Raw genomic sequence first — 25,085 nt, 5'->3', positions numbered from 1 at the left:
TGCTTGTATTTGGTTTGGAAAGTACTGTATCTATAACTTTTTGAGTAGAGGGTTTGTACATAACTGCAAAGGGCTGTCTGACATGATTCAAATCTCACAATTTATCAACTTATACAATGGGAGTTACCCTGTGCTATGCACTTTACACTAGTTTGAAAAGTACTGATGTAGATGTACACATTCATTTATTTATTTATCATATTCTGTAACTCCTGTTATGAAAGAGTTACAGCAATGATTTAAATGAAATTTAGGAATACACTGGCACAAAACAGCAGTTCTTGGAAACTGCATTAATAATCAACTATCAGTAATCTGCTGTTATCTACACTATGATAAATTTAATATAGTAAAATTAGCAGGAAAACCCCAACTTAAAGAAAAATCTGCTACTTCCTCAAATATGAAACATGGATACTTTTTATCTCCTACTGAGAGCTTATCTTATTCATTAACACCTTGTATTTATCATAGAATATCTGTTACCTACATTAAAATCTTTGTGACAGATTAATATTTTGAGCCAGACTAGGACATATTCCAGGAAATTTTGCCTTTTGTGGGCAGTGCACCATCAGTTACACTATCTATAATTAGCAGCACACCTCTAATGAAAGGTAGGACTTTTGCATTTGAGTTCTGGTTTGGTTTCCAATTCCAACTTGTTACAAAACGTTGAAAATATCATACAAGGGTCATCCACAAAGTAAGTTCCATTTGGTTGCATAAAACAAATGTGTACATATACAGAAAAAATATTTATTGTACAAAAATCTACAACTGCTAAACTACTTTTTTACATAGCTTCCGAAATTTTGTACGCCCTTGTCATAGTGTGGCGCAAGTTTTTGTATGCCTTCTTCATAGAAGGTTGCTGCTTGTGTATTCAACCATGTGGTAACATGTTCTTTCAGCTCATCATCATCATTGAAGTGTTGACCACCAAGAACAGGTCTTAGGTGTAAGAAGAGATGAAAGTCACTAGGAGCGAGGTCCAGGCTGTACGGAGGATGATTGTGTGAACCAGTTCATCAGTAACCACAGATGGGCATCCACTTTGTTCTTCATCGTGCACTTGATCACATCCTCCACTGGACAGTCTGACCCATCTTCTAGCCATTGAATCACTCATAGCATTTTGTCCGTAAACCCCACAGATTTGCTGATGAATTCCCTTGGGCTTAACTTTCTTTGCATTTAGAAAATGAATCACAGATCTGATTTCACATGCGGCAGCATTTTCAATTATGGCTGACATTATAAAGAAGTACTACAAAGCACACATCAGCAGCAGCGATATGAAAAAGGCATACATGTCTTCTCCTTGAGCCAGAGTAAGTGCCGCGCATGCTCAGAACTGTGATCGTAGCACTGCCGCGGATAGAAATAGAAACGGAACTTACTTTGTGGACGACCCTTGTTATAATCCACATAGAGTAAAAGGTATTATCTCAAGAAGACCCCCTATCTGCCTTTTTGTCAAAATATTTATTCTGTCAGTGTTTTTTGTCCAGCAGCGTAGCAGGAGATTTTGTAGATCTTGGAACATACGGAGAGAAACAAATTATAAGTAGAAACTTTTAGTCAGCCAATTAGGAGTCCACATTAAGCATATTTGGAATCACTGCTCATGGAAGGCAAGGGTTCTGGGTTTGAGTCTGTGTCCAGTACAGTTTTAGCTTGTCACAAAAATGATGATCATATTGTATAATCTGCATAGAGTAAAATACACTTCACTGACAAAAAAAGTGAAGTGCAAAGAATGCATGGTTTGATGACAATATAACTTCAAACATGTAAAAATCATCAACAGGTATGTAAATGGCTAGAGTTTCAGTTTTCTGTGACAGGTAGGATGGCAACCAGATTGCATTAGTGCTGTACATGTTTGTGTTGTTACCAGGCGTGGTAGGGTATATAAGAGGTGTAAATAGCCTCAGATGCTGAGTGATAACTGTGAAGGGTACAGAGAAGCCACATAATCATGTGAAGCAGAATTATCAGCACTTCGCAGATCTGTGAGGCATTCAGATATATCAGTGGCCCAATTTTGGACTGCGTGGGGATGTGAGAGTAGGCATACTAATCAAAGTTCTGGTAAAAATGTAAATGTCATGTGACTAGGGCCTCCCGTCAGGTAGACCATTCCCCGAGTGCAAGTCTTTTGATTTGATGCCACTTCGGCAACTTGCACGCCAATGGGGATCAGATGATGATGATTAGGACAACACAACACCCAGTCTCTGAGCAGAGAAAATCTCCGACGCCACCGGGAATCGAACGTGGGCCCTTAGGATTGACATTCTGTCGTGCTGACCACTCAGCTACCAGGTGCTTGTACTTGCCATAAAATAACAAGTAATGGACACCCTGTAACATTCTGTGTCATCCTGCACCATTGATTGGAGACTAGGAGCAGGCAGACTAGGGAATTATCATCCCATGTGTAGACTGCCAGTAACTCCACAACACAAGTGACTGTGCTTGGAATGGTGCCATGCCTGGGAGCATAGGATAATGATGTTCAGCAATGAATCATATTTCTGCACTCCCCTGAATGCATTGCAAATGTGGTGGTGACCTGAAGAGACCACACATTCTTCTAATGTTTTGCAGAGTCATAGCAGTGCTGTAGGAAGCCATCAGGTATTATGTCATGCCACAGCTGGCAGTGACTGAGGGGACTCTGATAGTACAATAATATGTCATGGACATCCTTCACGCTCATGTGTTACCTCTTATACAACAGTATCATGGTGGCATTTTTGAACAGAATAATGCTTGTTCACACGTAACAGGTGTCTCTATGAACTGTCTGCACAATGTTGAGGTAGTGCATTGACCACTGCCAGTATTTGGAGTATCAAAAGTTGTGGGCCAGCTTTCTCAGGAGAGGATACTATGGCCTTATGACACTCTCCAGAACCGAACCAAATCAGTACATGCACAGACCAGAGGGAGTGCAATGTCATGCTGATAAATGGGCTCACACTGCCAAGTTCTTTATAATTTTGACTCATTTTTGTACTCATTGAAATAACATCATATATCCTTTCAACTCATTAAGTTTCATTTTTTGCTCTTTCCCTTCTGGATGCTTGAATTTTTTTGTCAGGCATGTTTCTACACTTCCCAGAATGCATGGCAAACACAGTGGCAACTTGATGGGACCACACATTATTCTAATGTTTTGGAGAGACACAGCAGTGCTACTCCTAGTGTCACAGTGTGGGAAACCATCAAATTATTTCACATGAGTGACATACTCTAAGTATAAGTGAACACTGCTATTTCTCATGCAGCTATCAGGAACAACCAAACCTTGAATTTTAATAATCGGATAATTTGTAGAAGGAGTGAAATGTGTGTTATTAGTTTTAATTTGAATTAATAGGAATTCACAAATATTTGATTATCTTTGTTGATCCATTATGGGCCATGGGACAATGGCTGGCATATATTTCTTGATGTAATAATTTACCAACAGCCATATGTATTATGGAAATTTATTTTGTGATCTTCTTATGTGCTACCAGTTTCGGCATTACATTGATGCCATCTTCAGGCCCCACACGTCATAGTCGTAAAATCGCTATGTAATGCCGAAACTGGTAGCACATAAGAAGTTCACAAAATAAATTTCCACGATACATATGGCTGTTGGTAAATTATTGCATCATGAAATATTTGATTATGTCTATTTGGAACCTGTTGAAGAGATTTACATTTGAACATACAAGACAACTCTCAATCCTGGACAAGGAGATGAAGCTTATATAGAAATGATTTTTGTGTCTTGTATTGCTCCTGAGGATAATTCCATAAGACAATATGAAATTAAACTCCGTAAACAAAGTCAAAGAGAATATACGATCAGGATAGTTTTTGTTGTTTAGCTTTGGCAGGCCTTTATTTATGAGACCATATACAGCTCCTGTGAAATAGCTTTCAGCTGTATATGGTCTCATAAATAAAGGCCTGCCAGAGACAGTAAAGAAGTTATTATCTGAAAATAGAGTCAGTATTCCTTTTGTAGGCCACATCCCCAATATGGTTTTGACAAGACTTAAAGGAGTTAAATGAGTCTATAATTATAGATGATATACTTATTTCTTCATTATGCCCTTGTTGGCTGGACATCAACTCTTTGTTATGCCTTTGCCATCATCATGGGTATTCTAGTTTTATTTATGTACTTTAAACTCTTTTCCATGTACACTCCTGGAAATTGAAATAAGAGCACCGTGAATTGATTGTCCCAGGAAGGGGAAACTTTATTGACACATTCCTGGGGTCAGATACATCACATGATCACACTGACAGAACCACAGGCACATAGACACAGGCAACAGAGCATGCACAATGTCGGCACTAGTACAGTGTATATCCACCTTTCGCAGCAATGCAGGCTGCTATTCTCCCATGGAGACGATCGTAGAGATGCTGGATGTAGTCCTGTGGAACGGCTTGCCATGCCATTTCCACCTGGCGCCTCAGTTGGACCAGCGTTCGTGCTGGACGTGCAGACCGCGTGAGACGACGCTTCATCCAGTCCCAAACATGCTCAATGGGGGACAGATCCGGAGATCTTGCTGGCCAGGGTAGTTGACTTACACCTTTTAGAGCACGTTGGGTGGCATGGGATACATGCGGACGTGCATTGTCCTGTTGGAACAGCAAGTTCCCTTGCCGGTCTAGGAATGGTAGAACGATGGGTTCGATGACGGTTTGGATGTACCGTGCACTATTCAGTGTCCCCTCGATGATCACCAGTGGTGTACGGCCAGTGTAGGAGATCGCTCCCCACACCATGATGCCGGGTGTTGGCCCTGTGTGCCTCGGTCGTATGCAGTCCTGATTGTGGCGCTCACCTGCACGGCACCAAACACGCATACGACCATCATTGGCACCAAGGCAGAAGTGACTCTCATCGCTGAAGACGACACGTCTCCATTCGTCCCTCCATTCACGCCTGTCGCGACACCACTGGAGGCGGGCTGCACGATGTTGGGGCGTGAGCGGAAGACGGCCTAACGGTGTGCGGGACCGTAGCCCAGCTTCATGGAGACGGTTGCGAATGGTCCTCGCCGATACCCCAGGAGCAACAGTGTCCCTAATTTGCTGGGAAGTGGCGGTGCGGTCCCCTTCGGCACTGCGTAGGATCCTACGGTCTTGGCGTGCATCCGTGCGTCGCTGCGGTCCGGTCCCAGGTCGACGGGCACGTGCACCTTCCGCCGACCACTGGCGACAACATAGATGTACTGTGGAGATCTCACGCCCCATGTGTTGAGCAATTCGGCGGTACGTCCACCCGGCCTCCCGCATGCCCACTATACGCCCTCGCTCAAAGTCCGTCAACTGCACATACGGTTCACGTCCACGCTGTCGCGGCATGCTACCAGTGTTAAAGACTGCGATGGAGCTCCGTATGCCACGGCAAACTGGCTGACACTGATGGCGGCGGTGCACAAATGCTGCGCAGCTAGCGCCATTCGACGGCCAACACCGCGGTTCCTGGTGTGTCCGCTGTGCCGTGCGTGTGATCATTGCTTGTACAGCCCTCTCGCAGTGTCCGGAGCAAGTATGGTGGGTCTGACACACCGGTGTCAATGTGTTCTTTTTTCCATTTCCAGGAGTGTATTTACAAGTTTCTAATGTATAAATGCAGGGAATCAAAAGGATCAAAGAATTTTGAAAAGGGTGTTTGTAATAATCTGTCAAACATGATACACTGCTCATATATTTATTTTATGAAGCAAAAAGATGACAGCATGTATCTTCCTTTAAGCAGAAGTCTTGAAATTTTTTTCATCAATCTAGAATTTCTTCTTCTAATTTAGCTGGTCAGTAATGTTATTTACAGCTGCTTGTAGATGACTTGAGGCATTTCTCAAATGAAGAATGTTAGCATATTCTGAAAACTAGGTATTCACATGCGATTCAGTGTTCATGTCTATTTTTCTTATATACATGAGTAACATGATTAGTCAAAGAATTGATTTTTGAGAGGTTCTTTTCTTTTGAAATTTCTGCATCTGAGAAATATGTCCTAATATTATCATTTAACTTTTGTTTCATTTCTACCTTCCGTTTACAGTTTGTGAAGAAACAGGTGAACCATTTTGGTGCAGTGCCTCCAGTCATTGTACTTGAAGCTTTTCCAACTGACTTTTATGGTTAAGAATATCAAAAGTTGTACTCGAGTCTAAAAACATGCTTTCTCGACAATACTTTCGGAGCATTTTGAAGAAATTCTATGTAATTTGTTTTATTTACAGTTGTAACCTATGGTTTTGAACAATGAGTGCATATATCTGAAAAATTGATTGGTAGTTGCACACGAAAATTCAGTTGTTTCAGTAAGTATTATTCTGCCATCATATTTCATTTTAGCTGTGGCGTCTGTGGACTCTCTGTCATTTATGCAAATGGACAATGGCAGAAGAACTAACACACTGCTTTGTGTTGCTCCTATTTCAACTTCATTTGAATTGATTACTAACTTGATTTTATGATTAGCATAAGATAACAGTTTCACAGCATTTTTCTGCCCTGTAGATATAATTTGAATCATATTTTTCTTATTCCTTGAATATGTAGTTCATCCAGTTTTTCTAAAAGTACAGTGTATCAATATTTTTGTTATTTTCTAGATTTCCAATTCTGTACTGAAATTCATCAATGTTGTTTCTGTACATCTACCTGCCCAAAGCTATGTTAGTCAATATTCAATAATTTATGGTCATTTAAGGATTAGTGATTAGTTCCTTCATCAGTCCCTTAAATATTTTTGCCAGCCGTCTGTTTGTAAATCAACAGTAGCTAAGTAAAGTCATCACAGTTTACACTGTGCATTTGTGATATGATGATCTCTCTTTTCAGCAAACAAAGAGAGCAGTTATTCTTACATAAATAGTAATTTTGTAACTGGTAGAATGAAGTGGCTCTGGGAAATAAATAGTATAATATTTCTTAGGTACACTTCTTTCATTTTCATGATGTAAAAAAGCAAATAGGTGATTATGTGACTATTAACAGTGTTTCTTTACAAGCAGCTATTAACGTGCAAAAACTCATAGATGGAAATGGCACTTGTGTTGAATCATAAATATGAAGCATTTGGATTAGATGAACATAAAATAAGAGCATTAGTCTGTGTAAATAAGTGACGCCAGTTATTATGTTGGCAGGGAACTGATGCTGGTTGCAGATGCATTGAGGCTTGGTGGAGCAATTCTCAGTGTGTACCCTAACATGCTTGCACCTCAGCTGGTTGGAAGACTGTTGCCAGAAATTGGTGCTAACCCCAATGTGAAGATGCTCTTGCGCCAGTGTGATGAGAAGGGTCCAGAGCATTGTGCTTGCTTACCACTCTACCATTGTTTACATACTCCTGGTGGACCTCTTAAGGTAGCTTATACATTTTAGAAGCTTTTTCTAATAATGATAATTTTATGAAATGTAACTGTTCCTAAAATGTTATGGTTACAAAATTTGCAATCAGTTATTTGATTTTTGGTTTCTTGTTTGAGCTTAAGGTTGCTCACTATCAAGTTTATCAACATCCAAAAAATTTGCAGATGAATGAGCTTGAAGCTTACAAAACTTTTCCTATGATTATGTTAAAACAACAGCATTATCAATGAGATAAAATACTGTTATAACTTCAAGTTGAACAAATATATTTCAAGGAAGATGCAATACATGAAAGTCCCAGATCAAGTAAACAGAGTAAGACGTGCATACACTTTAACAGTCAAATCATAACTGAGTCCAAGTCTAGTGGCCGCTGCCTGGCTGGTCGCTTAGGTGGCGCTGCTGCTGCATGGCTGGCAGACTGCGCCGCATGTAGAGGACACGCGTAACTGCGCGGCGGCACTTTGAAAGATCGGCGAGTCACAACACTTTTCCCCCCTTTGAATTTTTTGCACAGGTCTTGATGGAGGTGGCCTGTAGATTGCTAATGTCCATAGGTGTTGTTTGACTAGCCATAAAGTCTCGAGGAGGAGGCTTCCCATATGGACGGAAGTGTCCCCGATGATAACGGGTCGAGATGACAGGAGACATGGGGGTCGAATCTGCTGGGGCCCCGTGCACCAATCTGCCTGTTGCGGCAAGTCCAGTTGTTATAACCAGAGACACGGGCGATGTGTCCGTGTCCGTAGGAGAAGGAGGCGAGTAGAGTTGCTGCGACAGATGATGGTCATCTGGTTCCTGCATGGGCACGTCTCCTGGTGGTGTCAGTTCTTGTGCTGGCGCTGATATGATGGTGAGAGGACTGTGTTGTGAGTAATGAGAGATTCCAGTATCCCAAGCGTCAGGTAGAGCCGAAGGTTGTGTAGCGGCATCTGGAACAGGCGTTGCCGGCACACGAGGCAGAAACTAGTCCGAATGACGCACTGCAACACCCGAGTCCATCTGGATTTCATACAGGCATTGGCCACAGTGTTGTAAGATGCGGCCAGGACTCCATTTTGGCCACCTGCCATATCCCTGTACCCATACAAGGTCGTCAGCGGTGAACCGGCCAAGCGAAGGCACCCGCGGCCGTGAGGTGGAAGGCCGCAGAAGATGAAGTAGCATGCGGGGCTGTCGGCCATGTAAGAGCTCAGCCGGGCTATGGTCGCCCATGGGGGTGAAATGGTAAGAAGCCAGAAATTGGAGAAGCGCATCATCAGCAGAAGAAGAAGTCAGGAGTTTCCTCATCTGAGCCTTAAATGTGCGGACCAGACGTTCAGCATCAATGTTTGACTGTGGATGGAATGGAGGGGCCGTGACATGCATGACGCCATGACGGGCACAAAAATCCACAAAATCAGAAGAGGCAAATTGCGGACCATTATGAGTAACAAGAGTAGAGGGAAGGCCTTCCAAAGAGAAAATGCGAGCTAGGGCATTGGTGGTTGCCGCGGTGGTAGGTGACGTGCAACGGACAGTGAAAGGAAAGTTAGAGTAGGTGTCAATAACGAGAAGCCAATAAGTACCTAAAAAAGGTCCCACAAAGTCAGCATGAATACTCTCCCAGGGCTTCTCAGGCGAAGGCCACGGTGACAAAGATGACTTTGGGGTGGTGGCCTGTGACAGACAAGGGCCGTAGGCAGTGACCATGTGAGCGATTTCAGAGTCGATGCCGTGCCAGTACACATGACAGCGCGCCAGAGATTTTGTGCGAGAGACACCCCAGTGCCCTTGGTGAAGGAGGCGCAAGACCGAAGCACACAAAGACGCAGGTACCACAACACGTGGCAAAGCATTGTTGGTGGAAAGCAGGATAACACCATCCCTAGCTGTGAGCCGGTAACGCAAAGCATAGTAGTTCTGCAACGGATCAGAAGTCTTAGCGGACGGACGATCTGGCCAACCCTTCTGAATACAGCATAAAACCTGGGAGAGGGTAGGGTCAGAACCCGTAGCAGCCACCAGCTGGTCCCCGGTGATGGGGAACCCGTCCACAACCTGCTGCTCATCAACATCCAGGTGGAAACACAAAAGTTCGTCCCTATCAAATGCCAGATCAGGACCCATGGGAAGGCGAGACAGTGCATCAGCATTTGCATGTTGAGCCGTCGGCCAGAAATGAATCTCATAATTGAAACGAGACAAGTAAAAAGCCCAACACTGTAGGCGGTGTGCAGCCTTGTCGGGAAGTGATGTTGATGGATGAAACAAAGAAACAAGTGGTTTGTGATCCATAACAAGATGAAATTTGGATCCATAGAGAAAAACACCAAACTTATGGAGAGCATAAATAATGGCCAAAGCTTCTTTTTCAATTTGAGAATACTTTTGTTGGGCATCTGCGAGCATTTTGGAGGCATAAGCAATGGGTTGTTCAGAACCGTCAGAAAAACAGTGTGGAAGGACTGCACCGACCCTGTATTGAGAGGTGTCCGTGGCAAGAACAAGATATTGGCCAGGTCGATAAGTAGCCAAGCACGAGGCCTGTTTCAGCATAGTCTTCAATTTCTGGAAAGCTGCATCGCATAACGTGGACTAGTGAAAAGGCACGTTTTTATGCAACAGGCGATGCAACGGCTGAGCCACCGAAGCAGCAGATGGTAAAAACTTGTAATAGTGTGCTATTTTCCCCAAGAAGGCCTGCAGTTCCACAACATATGTAGGGCGAGGAAGGGCATCGATCGCAGTGACAGTTTGCTGAAGCGGACAAATACCATCCCGAGAGTTGAAACCCCAAGTACGTGATAGATGCCTGAAAAAATTTTGATTTCTGAAGATTACACTTAAGACCGGCAGTCTGTAAGACATGAAAAAGTGTGCGGAGATTTTGAAGATGTTCATCAGTGGTGGAGCCAGTGACAACAATGTTGTCCTGGTAATTTATACACCCAGGGACTGTGAGCAATAATTGTTCCAAGAATCGATGAAAGAGAGCAGGGGCGCTGGAAACCCTGAATGGCAATCGTTGGTATTGATAGAGGCCGAAAGGCATGTTAAGGACCAGAAACTGCCGGGAAGCAGCGTCAAAAGGAAATTGATGATAAGCTTCTGACAGGTCAAGTTTAGAAAAATACTGGCCTCCAGCAAGTTTAGTGAACAATTCTTCAGGTCGAGGCATAGGGTAAGTCTCGATAAGGCATTGAGCGTTTACAGTGGCTTTGAAATTGCCACAGAGATGAATATCACCATTTGGCTTAGCAACGACAACGACAGGAGAGGACCACTCACTGCAAGTGACAGGAAGCAAGACACCTGAAGCAGTGAGACGATCCAGCTCCCGTTTGACCTGATCATGAAGTGCCACAGGAATGGGCTGTGCCCGAAAAAACTTAGGCCGAGCAGTGGGTTTGAGTGGGATATGAGCTTCAAAGTCGTTTGCACAGCCTAACCCAGGAGAAAAAAGGGAAGAAAATGTTGTCGACAAGGAATCCAGTTGAACATAAGGAATAGCATCAGAGACGGTATTGACAGAGTCATCTATGGAGAACCCAAAAACGAGAAAGGCATTGAAACCAAAAACATTCTCCGCGTTACTATGGTCGACCACAAATATGGGAACAGTGTGAACGACAGATTTGTAAGATACCTCAGCATCAAATCATCCCAAGAGAGAAATCTTCTGTTTATTGTAAGTCCGTAATTGCCTAGTGACAGTTGGGTTCTCCAATCCGGAGAACCCAACTGAAGATATGTCTGAGAATTGATGATAGTGGCAGCAGAACCAGTATCCACCTGCATGCGAACATCTCGACCAAGTATTTGGACAGTGAGGAATAACTTTCCTGAAAGGGAAGAAGTACAATTGACAGACAACACAGAATCAGAATCAGTGTCATGTTCATGAACATCATGTATGCGGTTGGATTTGCAAACGGATGACACATGACCCTTTTTTTTTTTTGCATTTGTGACACACAGCCCAATGTTGTGGACAATCTTCTCGTGAATGTTTCGTAAAACACCGCGGACATGAAGGAAGTTGCCGTGGGTTTTGCTGCAGTTTCTTAGAGGTTTGTTTATGGTTAGGCTGAGGCTGCGCTTGGGAGCGTACTGCGGTCACATCGGCTAGCGGGGACACGCCACACGCTTTGTCAACATCGCACAGAGGTTGTGTTTCCCCGACGTCGCTCCATGCCTCTATTTGCGCTCCAGAAGTGTGAGAAATTTCAAAAGACTGAGCGATGGATAGGACTTCATCTAGAGTTGGATTTGCCAACTGAAGGGCATGTTGCCTAACTTCTTTGTCGGGCGCCGATCGGATAATAGCGTCCCGTACCATGGAATCGGGGTAGGATTCTTTGTAAACTTCAGTAACAAATTGACACTTTCTACTGAGGCCATGAAGTTCAGCAGCCCAAGCGCGATAGGATTGATTCGGTTGTTTTTGACAATGATAAAAGGCAACACGAGAGGCTACCACATGCGTTTGCTTTTGAAAATAGACGGACAGAAGTGAGCACATTTCAGCAAAGGACAAAGACGCAGGATCTTTCAAAGGAGCCAATTGCGACAACAACCGATACATTTGAGGTGAAATCCATGAAAGGAACAGAGACTTACATGTTTGTTCGTCCGTGTCATGAAATGCTAAGAAGTGCTGTTGAAGACGTTTTTCGTAATCAGACCAGTCTTCCGCTGTCTCGTCGTAAGGAGGAAAAGTGACCTGATGTATGTTATGAATGATTCTTAATTTGCAGGATTCTATGCTTTTTCTTGAACCAAAGATTATCCTCATAATTCTTCTCTCTAACACTTGTAGTTCGTGTAATTTATAATATAGTGCTAGGCATTGAGTTGTATATACACATTATAATTTCATTCCCATGTTGCGATGTGTTATTTTTGCATTTTGTGACATGCACTTTTTATTGTAAATATTTTTAATTATTCTAAGTGCTATTTCCATTTGGTGTATCCAGTGCCTAAAACTTGAGTTTTTCAAACCGTTGCCCTGTCTAAACTCTGTGAATTCCTAGAAGTGCCTGCCATTTGCCATGACCCAGTAGTCTTGTTAGGTTATCAATTACTATACATGTGTAGTCTTTCCCTCCTGTCAGTTGTTCTTTTGGTTTGGTTTTTACAGTAGAAAAAATTATAATTAACTTTGTTCTACCCTTAAATTTAGTAAATGAGATAACTTGCTCCAGTATTATTATTCACCTACAAGGATTTAGTTAGTATTCATTGTTTTTAACGTATAACACAGATTAATATTTTTTATGCAGACAAAGTTTATCATTTTATACTGTTTAACATTAGATTTGTTATGATGTTTCCTTTGTTATGATTCGCTTAAACTTTTTCACTGCGCAGTATAATTTACATTTGATGAATTTTGCTGTTGTGATTTCAATTTATTCATAGATAAAGTTTTGGTAGTTTTGGAGACTGTGTTGAAGCAAGTGAGGCCAGGTTTTGTTATCAATTGCAGGATACATAATTTATATTGCTGATTCCTTGTGTTTTGAACATCCACTAAAATTTACTATATGTGTTTAGGTCTTCTTAGCTTCAACAAGCTAGCATTCAGATAGCAGCAAGCTTTTTGCCCTAGGATCAAGCCCAACAATCCATTCAATACCCTTTATTGACCAGAAAATACAGTCGACTAGCAAATGGAAAGCAAGTGTTGACAGGTGTGAAAATTATTGAACTATCAGTTTAATAAGTCATGGTTGCAAAATACTAACGTGAATTATTTACAAACAATTGGAAAAACTGGTAGAAGTTGACCACAGGGAAAATCAGTTTGGATTCTGTGTGGGAACATGCGAGGCAGTACTGACCCTACAACTTATCTTAGAAGACAAGTTAAGGAAAGGCAAACTTACATTTCTAGCATTTGTATACTTAGAGAAAGCTTTTGACAAGGTTGACTGGAATACTCTTTTCAATTTCTGTATGTGGCAGGTGTAAAATATAGGGAGCGAAAGACTATTTACAATTTTTACAGAAACCAGATGGCATTCGTTGAGAAGGGAGTGAGATAGGGTTATTCAATCTGTGTATTGAGCAAGCAGTAAAGGAAACAACAGAAAAGAAAGATAGAGTAGGAATTAAAATCCATGGAGAAGAAATACAAACTTTGAGGTTTGCCAACAAGATTGTAATTTTATTACAGACAGCAAAGGACCTGGAAGAGCAGCTGAATGGAGTGGACAGTGTCTTGAAAAGAGGATATAAGATGAACATTAACAAAACCAAAACGAGGATAACAGAATGTAGTCGAATTAAATCAGGTGATGCTGAGGGAATTAGATTAGGAAATGAGACACTTAAAGTAGTAGATGAGTTTTGCTATTTGGTGTGCAAAATAACTGATGATGGTCAAAGTAGAGAGAATATTAAATCTAGACTGGCATTTCTGAAGAAGAGAAATTTGTTAACATTGATTACAGAGTTAAATGTTAGGAAGTTTTTTCTGAAAGTATTTGTATGGAGTGTAGCCATGTATGGAAGTGAAACGTGGATGATAAACACTATAGACATGAAGAGAATAGAAGCTTTCAAAATGTGGTGCTACAGAAGAATGCTGCAGATTAGATGGGTAGAGCATGTAACTAATGAGGAGGTACTGAATAGAATTGGAGAGAAGAGGAATTTGTGGCACAACTTAACAAGAAGAAGGGACTGGTTGATAGGACACATTCTGAGGCATCAATGTATCACTAATTTGGTATTGGAGGGAAGTGTGGAGGGTAAAAATCATAGAGGAAGAACAAGAGATGAATGCGCTGCTAAGCAGATTCAGAAGGATGTAGGTTACAGTAGTTATTTGGAGAGGAAGAGACTTGCACAGGATAGAACAGCATGGAGAGCTGCATCAAACTAGTCTCTGGACTGAGGACCATGGCAACAACAACAACTAGAGCAGTTTACTAACATTGTTTATGTGACAGATAAATTTGTCCAGAGTGTCTTTATATTTCAAATAAATTTCTAATCAAATGGGGCCCTGAGTAACATTATTTTAATTGAATATAATGTATTTAATATTGTTACCACTAATTTCCAAAAACAAAATTGTTCTCTTATTTACTGCTACGACATTATTATATCACAATTTATCTCTTGTTATATTGTCATTTACATATTCCATTAATGATAATTGCAATCTTTTGCTATGGTGATATAGAAGGATTCTTAGTTATATCTGGCTTTATGTGAATGTGTTACAGTATTCTCTAGAGGGCCACCAGTTTGCTGTGTTTGGATTTTGTTTAACATCTGACTTTCGGTACATTGTCTCAATTTCAAATAAGTTTATCACTTGGGATTTGTCAACAAGTGATCTTACAAGAGAAGTGAACCCAGGAATACAAGGAATAATGCAACAAATGATTTTGAGCCCTGATAATCGTTTTGCTGCAGCATTTACTAACAACAACCAGGTTTGTGTAAATATAAATTATGTGTTAGCAATAGATTACAACTGATGAAATTCCTTACACGTAAAATAGAAGCTGATTAAAGTGAAATGGCTGACCTTACAGCACTTTTCTGAGGCTATTTTTGTGTATAAGATTAACTTTAAGATTCAGTCAAGTATTTACAGTCAAATCACTTTAATTAAAGAAATGTTGGATTGTCATTCAAGAGTTCATACCCAAAAAGTTGTAAGACATATGAGAAAACTATCAGTAAGGATGTTGTATCAGAATTAGAATTTTGCTATCACGGTTTATACAGTTTTAAATAACTGGTTATATGTATAGGGAACTCATAAGAAATAAACAGTAAATAGAACACTACTATAATTTATAGTATGGTATTGGTATTTCATCAGAAGTATGTAATATAATTATATAAACTTAGAAAGCTAAATTAATCTTAACTTATGGGGTGAACTAGAAAATGAATGTGATGCTTTACTTGTAGATATTTTATACTGCTTTGAGTTCTGAGCCTTTGTGTTAGGTTCTGCTGGAAGAAGATCAGCCCTACGCTGGTAGCCCAAGAACTTGATCAGCTTGAAGACTTTTTTCAAATCCTACTTCTACTGCTTTTACTCAGCCATATCAGTTACCAAAAGGAACAGTAGCGGTCTCTTATCAGTCCAGTCAAGTAGCTCTATCACTATATCTCCAAACCCAGTATATAGCAACCCTTTCTGGACCATATATACCACCACAGCAATCCACATAGGAGTACCTTGAGTCTTCTTCATGTGCTCCATCTCTAATGCTGGGATGACATTCTTGTCAAGAAAAAGCTTGACAGCCTTATAGGTGTACAAGTATTGAACCAGAGCCTCCAGCAGTATGTTATTGTCAAGCCACTCCACATTGACCTCAAAGAAAGAATTGTCTGCTAGCACATTGATGATCTCCAGTGAGCCATCGCCCTTGTGTTGGATGTGTGGAGGAAGGAGAGAGAGATTGTGGGGAGGGGGGAGCATATGCCCCCATGTTGTGATTGTGCTGTCAATAACCCTAGGGTCATTTGTCAACTACAGTGTACCATCTGTGCTGTGAGCATACTATGATCCTTCTTCTACTACTTGTTCTCAGCCATACCAGCCATTCTTGTCATACTCACAGCTGACGTCATCCTCAGCTAACCTGCATAGTCAGTCATCTGAGTTTTGTTGGGTATAAGTCAGTTGGTCATCAGTCAGAACATCAGTTAGTCACCTGAATAACTCAGAGAGCAGGATCACCAAGGATATCTTGAGTTCTCTATGCATCTTTTGTCCATCAGTCTTCCATGCCCATTGTGCATGCAAAACATTAACAGTTTGCTTTCACTGTTATTGCAGCAAACACAACAACTTTGCTCAGGTGTGTGTGCTTAACAGGTCTGTCAGTTCTACTCTCTCCAGCAGAATTGGTGTCTTTGTTACTTTATTTCTACATCTGCATCATTTAGTAGTCATGGCTGGACAGACAGCATGAAACACATATATGTGTTGTTTGCAATTTTTCAAATAACACATCAAGAATATTTTTCACAATAAGGACAATATCATTTAGTTCAGTCACTTTGGTCACTGTTGAAAAATTCCCAAATAGAGTTTCATGGGTGGCATTTCAAGTCCTGTGCAGTTTTTCTTTTGAATAATCCAGGTAGCGGAAATTCTGCTTGTCAAGGCAGTGTGTTGAACATTTTTTGAGCAACCATTGGGAAACTATCTTGTGTTCCAGACAGTTGACAGCTTGGTATAAATATTTCAACATTCCTCTTGTAGCGGATGTCATAATAATACAGTGTGTAAGAAAAATGTATGGCACAAATTGCAGGACACATTCCTCACATGTAGATGAAGAAATTATGTTATATAAACATGGGTCTTGAAACCGTCTGTTTCCATCATGTTCCAACGCATTTTCTCCAACTCATTGATTATGGAAAATACACATGAACAGAACACACTAGTATACCACATGCAACTCTTTCTTACAGGAGATGTTCAATATGCCTCTGTGGGCATTGATACATGAATCAACCTGCCATTGTAGTGAATCTCAGATGTGCTGATGTATCCCTGGAATATTGCATAGGGTTTTGCAGCCTTGCATAACATGGGCATGGAGACTTGGAACATCTTGTACTTGTGTTCCATACACAAGAGCTTTCAAATGCCCCCATAAGTAATAGTCCAATGGGTTTAGGTCCAGAGAACATGAAGACCAGCCAATTGGTCCATATCTATGTATCCATCTTTAAGCAGATCTATTATTTAGAAGCCAACGGACGTTGCGACTAAAATGAGGAGTTGCTCCATTGTGCATGAAGTACATGTTTTGTCACACAGCTAGAGGCACATCTGCTAAGAGATCAGGTACAACATTCTCTATGAAATTATGATAACTTTGTTCATAGAGCCTGGGTGGAAGTTACTGAGGCCCTACCAAACAGTCACCAACAATGCTGGCTTAAACATTGACAGAAAATCTTTGTTGGTGACTTGCTTCAACAGCTGTGTGATGATTGACAACTGACCATACATGCTGATTGTGAAAATTTAAAATATGATCTCATTCATACTCATTGGAGGAAATGAGTTCCAACGTGGAAACAAAGTGTGGCTCCATAAACTTTCCCAGCATAGTAATTGATGATATTCATGTCAGGTCTCCAGCTGGAGCATATCATCATTGTGACACAATATTTCAGCAGTCCACCTGGACACCATTTCCAGGTGAGTAAGGTGTCACACTAACTCACCAGAACTCAAATCAAACACATTGTGGCAGCTCCTTTATACACTGCCTGTAGGTCCTCCACTTGTGTCACAGTGCCCTCTAGCACAAGGCACAACAGTGCACCAGTGGTGAAAACTTGTAGGAATGATAAATTGATATAAAACACTATTGACAGCTTTTGGTGACGAAAATGTAGACTGTTGCCTTTTATTATCAAACAAAACAGGATTACAACTCTTGCTTAAAGGATACCCCTCATCTCTGTTTATATTAGTGTCAGACAGCCAGATTTCAATGACTTCTTTCACTACACAGTCCCAGTAACATGACACAGGGCAACCCCTTGTGTCTCATCATATAACATTTTATGTCCTTCAATAAGACAATGTCCGCAACTGCAGATTTTTCTGGCTGAAATAAACGTATGTGGCGATGGTGCTTCGACCAATTTTTCTTCAATTAACTGCAAAGAATCTTTGAGAGGAACTCTGGTAAAAAGTGACACACCATCAAAGCTAATGAGCAAATCCATGGGACTGAGACACTAAGACTTCAAACGCTGAATAAAAACAAGGGAATTGAAAACGTAATGTTCACATTTTCCGACATGAGGGCTGAGAATGGATGTTAACACTTGGCTATGTGGCAAGTAGGAGTGCCCAAATTGCTAACAATAGGCCGAGGAGGAACTTCTTGCTTGTGTACCTTAGGCAAACTGTGTAATCTTGGTGGGACTGCAGCGCCAGGTCGAAGTCCTTTAAGAACATTGTCAGTTAATGAACTCTTCTTCAAACGTGAAAGTGTCTTGTATTTTATAGTTTCACTTGGATCATTCTGTAATCTTTGGTATGCCAAGTCTGCATGCAAAAGATCCATTTTACCTACATAATCATCTCATGAAAGAAGAACCGTTGCTTTGCCCTTGTCCACTGGTAGAATTACTAAATTCTGGTCTTCTCTGATGGACCAGATCACAGCTACTTCATGCAAGGAGGTTACATTGTGAGTGGTGGCACCTGATACAACATCAGCCATATCGTCGGGAAACCTGGACACTGCTTGTTCAATGGCGGCAATGAATTCTGTAATGGGAACATTCCTGGGTGTAGGGACAAAATTTAATCCATCTTCCAATACTGCCAGTGTAGCATCATCCAGCTGTTTGATTGTGAGGTTAATCACAACATGTTAATGACATCATCATCCATTATTGTAGACTGAGAAGAAAGCCATTGAAACTTCAACGTTGACCATTGACAGCATTTGCATGGACCCAGTCTGATATTGGGCGGGATAAATTGTCAACCCAGTCCCAAGATGCAGAAGACAGCAATGCTGAAACTTCCAATTGCAAATAAAATAAATCCTATGATATGAAATCCAATTGTCTATCCATAAAAAGAATATACTGTTTCTTTTTTCTTCTTTTTTTATTTTTGATAAACTACTTTTTAATTGTTTTTAAAGAGCACATCTGTTTCTAGGAGAGCTGTACAGCAGATTTTCCTTAAATAAAAAAGGTAGTATCATCATCAAAATGTAAAATGTGGTTATTATAACATACATCATTGACAAAAAAAAAAAAAAGGGAAACGAGAGGTCTTATGACATATCCATGGAGTATGCTACACTCCAGTTTTTGTTCTTGGAAGATTGATCCATGGACTGATACTACCTGACTTCAGTTTTCAAAATAAGACTGAAGAGTTACCAGAACAACATCTCCAACACCATAACACTTTAGCTTATTGAGAAGTATCTTGTGCAAGATACAGTCAAATGCCTTGCTGAGGTCACTTTCTCTGTCCTTGAACCCCTGTCTTATCTTTGGAATTATAATCAGTGCTGCTATAATTGTTGGCTTTCCTTTTCAAACTTGTGCTGTGTGTTCTGAAATATTTTATTATCTTCAAAGTAACTTATTATCTGGTGTTTCAGCCCAGACTCCATAACTGTAACTAAAATTGGTCTAAAACTTGATGCTTTGAACTGCTCCCCTTTTTTGTAAGCTGGTACTGTCTGTGCCAGTTTTTTTGAATTCTGGGATAACACCAAAGGATAAACATTTATTTATTACTATGGCTAATGGTAAATGGTAAATGATATTCTTCAGGATTGTGCAGTACATGTCATAGATATCTGCATTCTCTGAGTGCTTATACAAATTCACTGTTTTTACTGTGTTTTAGGGTGCACTTCATTCCACTTTTTAATTGTGCAACAGTGTAAATTTCCTATATGAGTTTTAGGATCTAATCCCGTGTCTGGTATTTCACTTATAGTATTTTTCACTGTTCTAAGTACTGACTGAAGACATCAGAACTATACGAATTTAATGCAGAGTTAATTCAATTCAATTCAATTCAATTTTTATTATCACATAACATGCCTTATACAATCAAAGATTGTGACATAGGTGACTTGTCAGTTTTACACTATATATAACAATACTAAAAATAGACAATAAACTAATAATATACATGGTGTAACATCTTCAAAGAGGTATTTTAATTACAATTATAATGCATTGTTATCATTCATGAAATCTTCTACACTATAGTAACATTTATCTTTCAGATATTTTTCCAGGTCTCTTTTGGTACCTTTTACATTTGGGTCATCCATATCTTTCCATATTTTATTTACAAATTTCATGCCCATATAGTATGGGGTTTTTTCATATGATTTTAAACAGTGGGTAGGTAACATGTAGCTCATTCTATGTCTAGTATCATATTGATGCAAGAAGAAGTTGCCCTCAAAAAGTTGTGGGTTTCTTTTCGTGAAAGTGAGAGTTTCATAGATGTATATGCTTGGAATGCTCATTAGATCCAGTTTTACAAATAAAGGTTTGCAGTGTTGCTTTGGTTTTGCTCCCACCATTGCTCGGATGATTCTTTTTTGTAGTCTAAAAGCTCTAAGTAAATTTGTTTTTTCAGACCCCCAGAAAATTATACTATACCTAATGACTGAAACAAAATATGCATTATATACGGTTTTTCTTACAGCTAAATCAGTAATACTATACAAGATATTCATAATATATACAAGGCTATTCAGTCGACCCAGTATGTTGTCCACATGGTGACTCCATAACAGGTTTTTATTGACTAACATGCCAAGGAATTTGACACAGTCTGCAGTCTCTAATTTTTTGTCCATATACCTTATTTCACTTATAGACTGTGCAGATTGTTTTGTGGTAAAATGAACAATTTCTGTTTTTGTAAAATTTAATGTCAAGTTATTGTTTTTGACCTTTCTTCTGTGCCCATTTACCAGATTCCAAGTTGCTTTACATGGATTGTGAGCCTCTTTAATATACCTGTGATTGTATTTCGTTTTTGCATCCCCTACTTCCTTTGTGTAAATTCTCTTGGCTCTTAAGTAGTTAGAATGGAGTAAGTCTGTAAGTCTGTAATTGGAAGATCTAAAGCTGTCTTCATCCAGTCCCTGATCATTATGACAATGCAATTTAATTTATCTACCTCAGGTTTATACCAAATCTTCCCTTCAATACGTTTTTCCCTTTCTTTTGTTTTCTCTACAGGATTATTCTTGGTGATTATTAGGAATATATCATCAAATTTCATCCATAAGCTTTGGAATAGACATTCAAATGAGTCACTGGTCCCCATTTCTGCAATTTTATGCTGCCAGTTTACACCAGACAATGCTGCTTTTAGGTCATTTAGTCTCTCTTCTTCAATAATCCTTTTACTGAATGTGTGACTTGAGTACCATATGAATAGCTGCAATTTACTTTTGTTCTTCATACTGAGTTCCATTATTAGTGTGCTGTGATGTGCAATCATAGGTTCAACTACAATGATATTATAATTCCATGTACTGAAGTTGGTGGTAGCTGTGTCTCACCAGGTATCACTCGTTGTTGGGGAACAATTTGCTACAAGCATCCCATAGCTATTTATTAAGCTCTCAAAGAGCCTCTCTTTACCACTTCCACCACCTATATATATGATGGGGTCACCATACAATGCAGTTTTAGACTTAAGGCATGGAAAGTAAGATAAACAGTTCTCCATCCATGCAATAAAGTTTTCAAAGGTACCTTCTGGTGAATGGCACACAGAGGTAACAATGAGAGCCACTTCAAGATCCAGATCAGCACAAAAAAATTTAAAATTGATTCCATTTACACTACTTTTTTTTACATACACTGTCACACCACCATGAGTCGTAGTAGTTTGATACCATGCATTTACCATATCTAAATATTCGAAAGATCTGTAACAGCCACATTCTGCTTCTGTCAACCATTGCTCACAGATACATAAAACATCTGGTTTCACATCTTCTATAAAGAATGATAAAAGGTTCACCTTGGTTCTTAAACACTGCACATTAACACTTGCTATGCTGAAAGTCATATTACTGTCAACACTAATATCCTTTCTGTATGATATTCTGTGGCCCTGATTTTTTATTTCAAATCTATTTTACTGGGGCACCGGTTGATGTCCAGAATAAACAAATGCTTTATTCCAACTTTCTTGGGCCATATGACAATGCCCACTAGCTTGTCCTCAAGATGGAAATCAACATTGATCTTGAAACTACTACTTACACGCTTAGTTTCTAGTGATAATTGGTATAACATGGAAATATTTTGTCAAGATATTTGTTTAGATTTTTAGTTGTTGCACCATTTTCACTCCATATAGCACTCCTTGTTCCTCACCAGTGCTTATTATCAGATTATTTTCTGTCTCTGGCACTTGAATTTCATGGCATGTGATTGGGGTATTGGTCTTTCTTCCTCTACAGGTGACTGAAGTGCTGCCTTATAAGGCATTTTTGGTTGTACAGCTACATCTTAAGTCATTTAATGCATGTTTGTTTGCTTGTTGTTCTGCTGTAGCGTATGGAATTCCCTTATAACTACAATGAGCAGTTGTTTTCCTATAACGTGCCTTATGCCAATCTGTAATTGCATTGAGTGGAAGTATCTCTTCTGAAAGACTCACAGGATTGTAAAGACTATTTTGATAGTTACTTACATCAGTTTTTGTTTTGTTAAAAGAAATATTATTCGTGCATCATTTCTGTGTCACATCGTGGACTGTAGGTTCTTTATTATTATTTACTTGTTCTGACTTGCCTATTGTGGTTGCAATATTGTTTTCTTGTTCACACTCATTGCACATGGTGAAATTCTGTCCATAAATATCATTATTTGGTCTTTCACTGGTTGCCACAAATGTGGCAAAATGTAGGACTGACTGTCTGTAAACATTTATTATATACAGCAACATAATTTTTGACACCAATCACAGCTCATCTTTTACTCCAGTTACATTTTTTTAGTCCTTTACATTGTATTATATGAAATTATCTTTAATTAATGTCTTTTGATGAGTTTTTATAACTCCTTCTGATGACGTGTTGATAGGTGATTGTTTAGCTCTTTTGTTGTACACAAATAGTTCCTCACATTTTAATATGTATCTGCCTCTAAAATATATAATTTTACTCAACTTTTGTCTTGAGCTAAGTTGTAATTGCCATTTTAATTGTTATCATGGAGTAACCTAATGTGTATTACTGATACGTAGAAATAATTGTATCGCCAGTGAAATATATATTGTATGCAATGTGGTGTATCATTGCATCTTATTACATTGCTGCTGTATTAGGTCACTTCTGTATGGAAAGTGGAAAGATGACATAACAAGTACCAAATAGTTGGTTATAGCTCAATGAGTGCTCACTGCATAACCCAATGTGTTTTGTGTGACTTATATCTTAATAATCACCTTAAAGTCATACTATTGGTTTGTTAGTCTTTGGTAGTCACTAGGAAGTGGAATCATGAACATTAACTAAACCAATAATCACACAAATAAATGTGACATGATCAACTTTGATCATGTTCTAGACTATTCTGATAAACTTTTTTCTCTTATGAAATGAACAGACCAGAACTGTTCCTAACGTTAGGTGTTAACCTAATACTGCCACTGAGGATACACAATCTCAGATTTGTAATTTTTTTACCTCTTACTTTATGTCAGTGACAAACATTTATTTATATTTTTGTGTGTTTTAAAGTATAGCGTACATAACATTGCATACATTCTGATCATTGTTATTTCATTATGAAGGGTTTAAACATGTGCAATTCATTTATAATGCAAGATTTATTGTATTCTCATTTCTTCTTGTCCATCAGAAACTTCTTTTGTTTGACACTTCCCTTGTCCATCTTGATTTATTTTAATGAAAATTTATCAGATCTGTTGATGGAATAGTACGTCAACATGAAACAGTCACAGTTTTATAGTTATTTCTTGTGGTATCTCTTTGCAGGTAACATTGGCCCAGATGAAAAACGAGATACTATGCCTTGCATTGCACATACTTCAAAGAATATCCATATCTCTTATGTTAAACAATAGGTAGCAGCAATAGCTGCACTGTTTTTCCACCATTTCTGTAGTTCAAGAATCTGCTGCCACATAGGCACTTGTTATGTGAAAGGCTTTGTAGTTGAGGCAGAATAGTGATGTTCCAGCTTTCATCTGTTAGTCTGTTAAAAAAGTCATTTTAATTTTTGTAAGAGGTTTAGACTGAGGTGTAAAATATGAAATTCATAATTTTCATTTGGGTGAAAATAAACTCTATATTTCACAATGGGATAATATTGTCCTGTGTTTTGGGGTAAGTTTCACCAGAAGACTGAAATTTTGTTTATGTTGTTACCTACCAGGACTTACCATTTTAAACATAATTCTTTCCCATCAGGCTGACAAGTGTTTCATTAACTACAGAACGGCCTAAAAGAGGCCATTGTCCAAAACCTTATTTCCAGATTCAGAGGCTTGGGATTGTCTCCCTAAACAGACAAAAGCTTCTTGCAACTGTGGCAATGAACAAAAATGAAGTTGCTGAACACTGCCTTCCCCGGGACTCAGCATGAATTATGAAGAAACCAAGATCCTCTCGCATGCTTCCACATACTGGGACTCCATCATTAAAGAGGCGGTCAAAATGAATATATGCAGTGACCTAATAAACAGGGACATGGGGTTTCACCTCAGCAAAGCCTGGGAGCCAGCCTTGGCGGCACTAAGGAATCATCACCCACAGATTAGCAACCGCACTGAGTCAATGCAGATGGGAAGCCTTAGCACAGATGCTTAAATCGTGCGCCAACACCTCACGCGCGAAAGGGACCGTCGCTCCCGGACTCATTTTCCCGCGCCGCGGCATGCTTCCGCAGACTGCGACCCATTTCTCCAGCAGAGGGCTCTGGTATTCGACGCTGTCTGCGATTGGTCTTCGATGATGTTATGTCCCACTGGCGCCTGTGCTGTTCTAGAAAGCCAGCATATAAATTGGCTAGCTTCTCAGCGATGCGACAGTAGCACCTGAAGATGGCGGGCAGTTGTCTCGCTGAAATATTGTGTGGTTTCTACAATATTATCCAGGGTAATTCCCGGGAACCTATCAAGCACTACC

The 25,085-nt window shown here is 39.8% G+C and overlaps 1 protein-coding gene across 1 annotated transcript in view; it reads left to right on the top strand.

Annotated features, from left to right (window-relative positions):
• The window catches only part of LOC126249761 (NACHT and WD repeat domain-containing protein 2), a 253,964-nt gene that overhangs the window by 141,489 nt on the left and 87,390 nt on the right, over nucleotides 1-25,085 (top strand). The window contains exons 16-17 of the mRNA XM_049951451.1: nucleotides 7,191-7,410; nucleotides 14,637-14,849. Of these exons, the coding sequence (XP_049807408.1) occupies nucleotides 7,191-7,410; nucleotides 14,637-14,849 (433 nt within the window). The remainder of the gene's footprint in view (nucleotides 1-7,190; nucleotides 7,411-14,636; nucleotides 14,850-25,085) is intronic.

This window comes from Schistocerca nitens, chromosome 3, assembly GCF_023898315.1.
Source record: "Schistocerca nitens isolate TAMUIC-IGC-003100 chromosome 3, iqSchNite1.1, whole genome shotgun sequence".
NCBI classification, from domain to species: Eukaryota; Metazoa; Arthropoda; class Insecta; order Orthoptera; family Acrididae; genus Schistocerca; species Schistocerca nitens.
The sequence above is the reverse complement of the archived record's forward strand: the minus strand, read 5'-3'. Positions and strand labels throughout refer to the sequence as shown.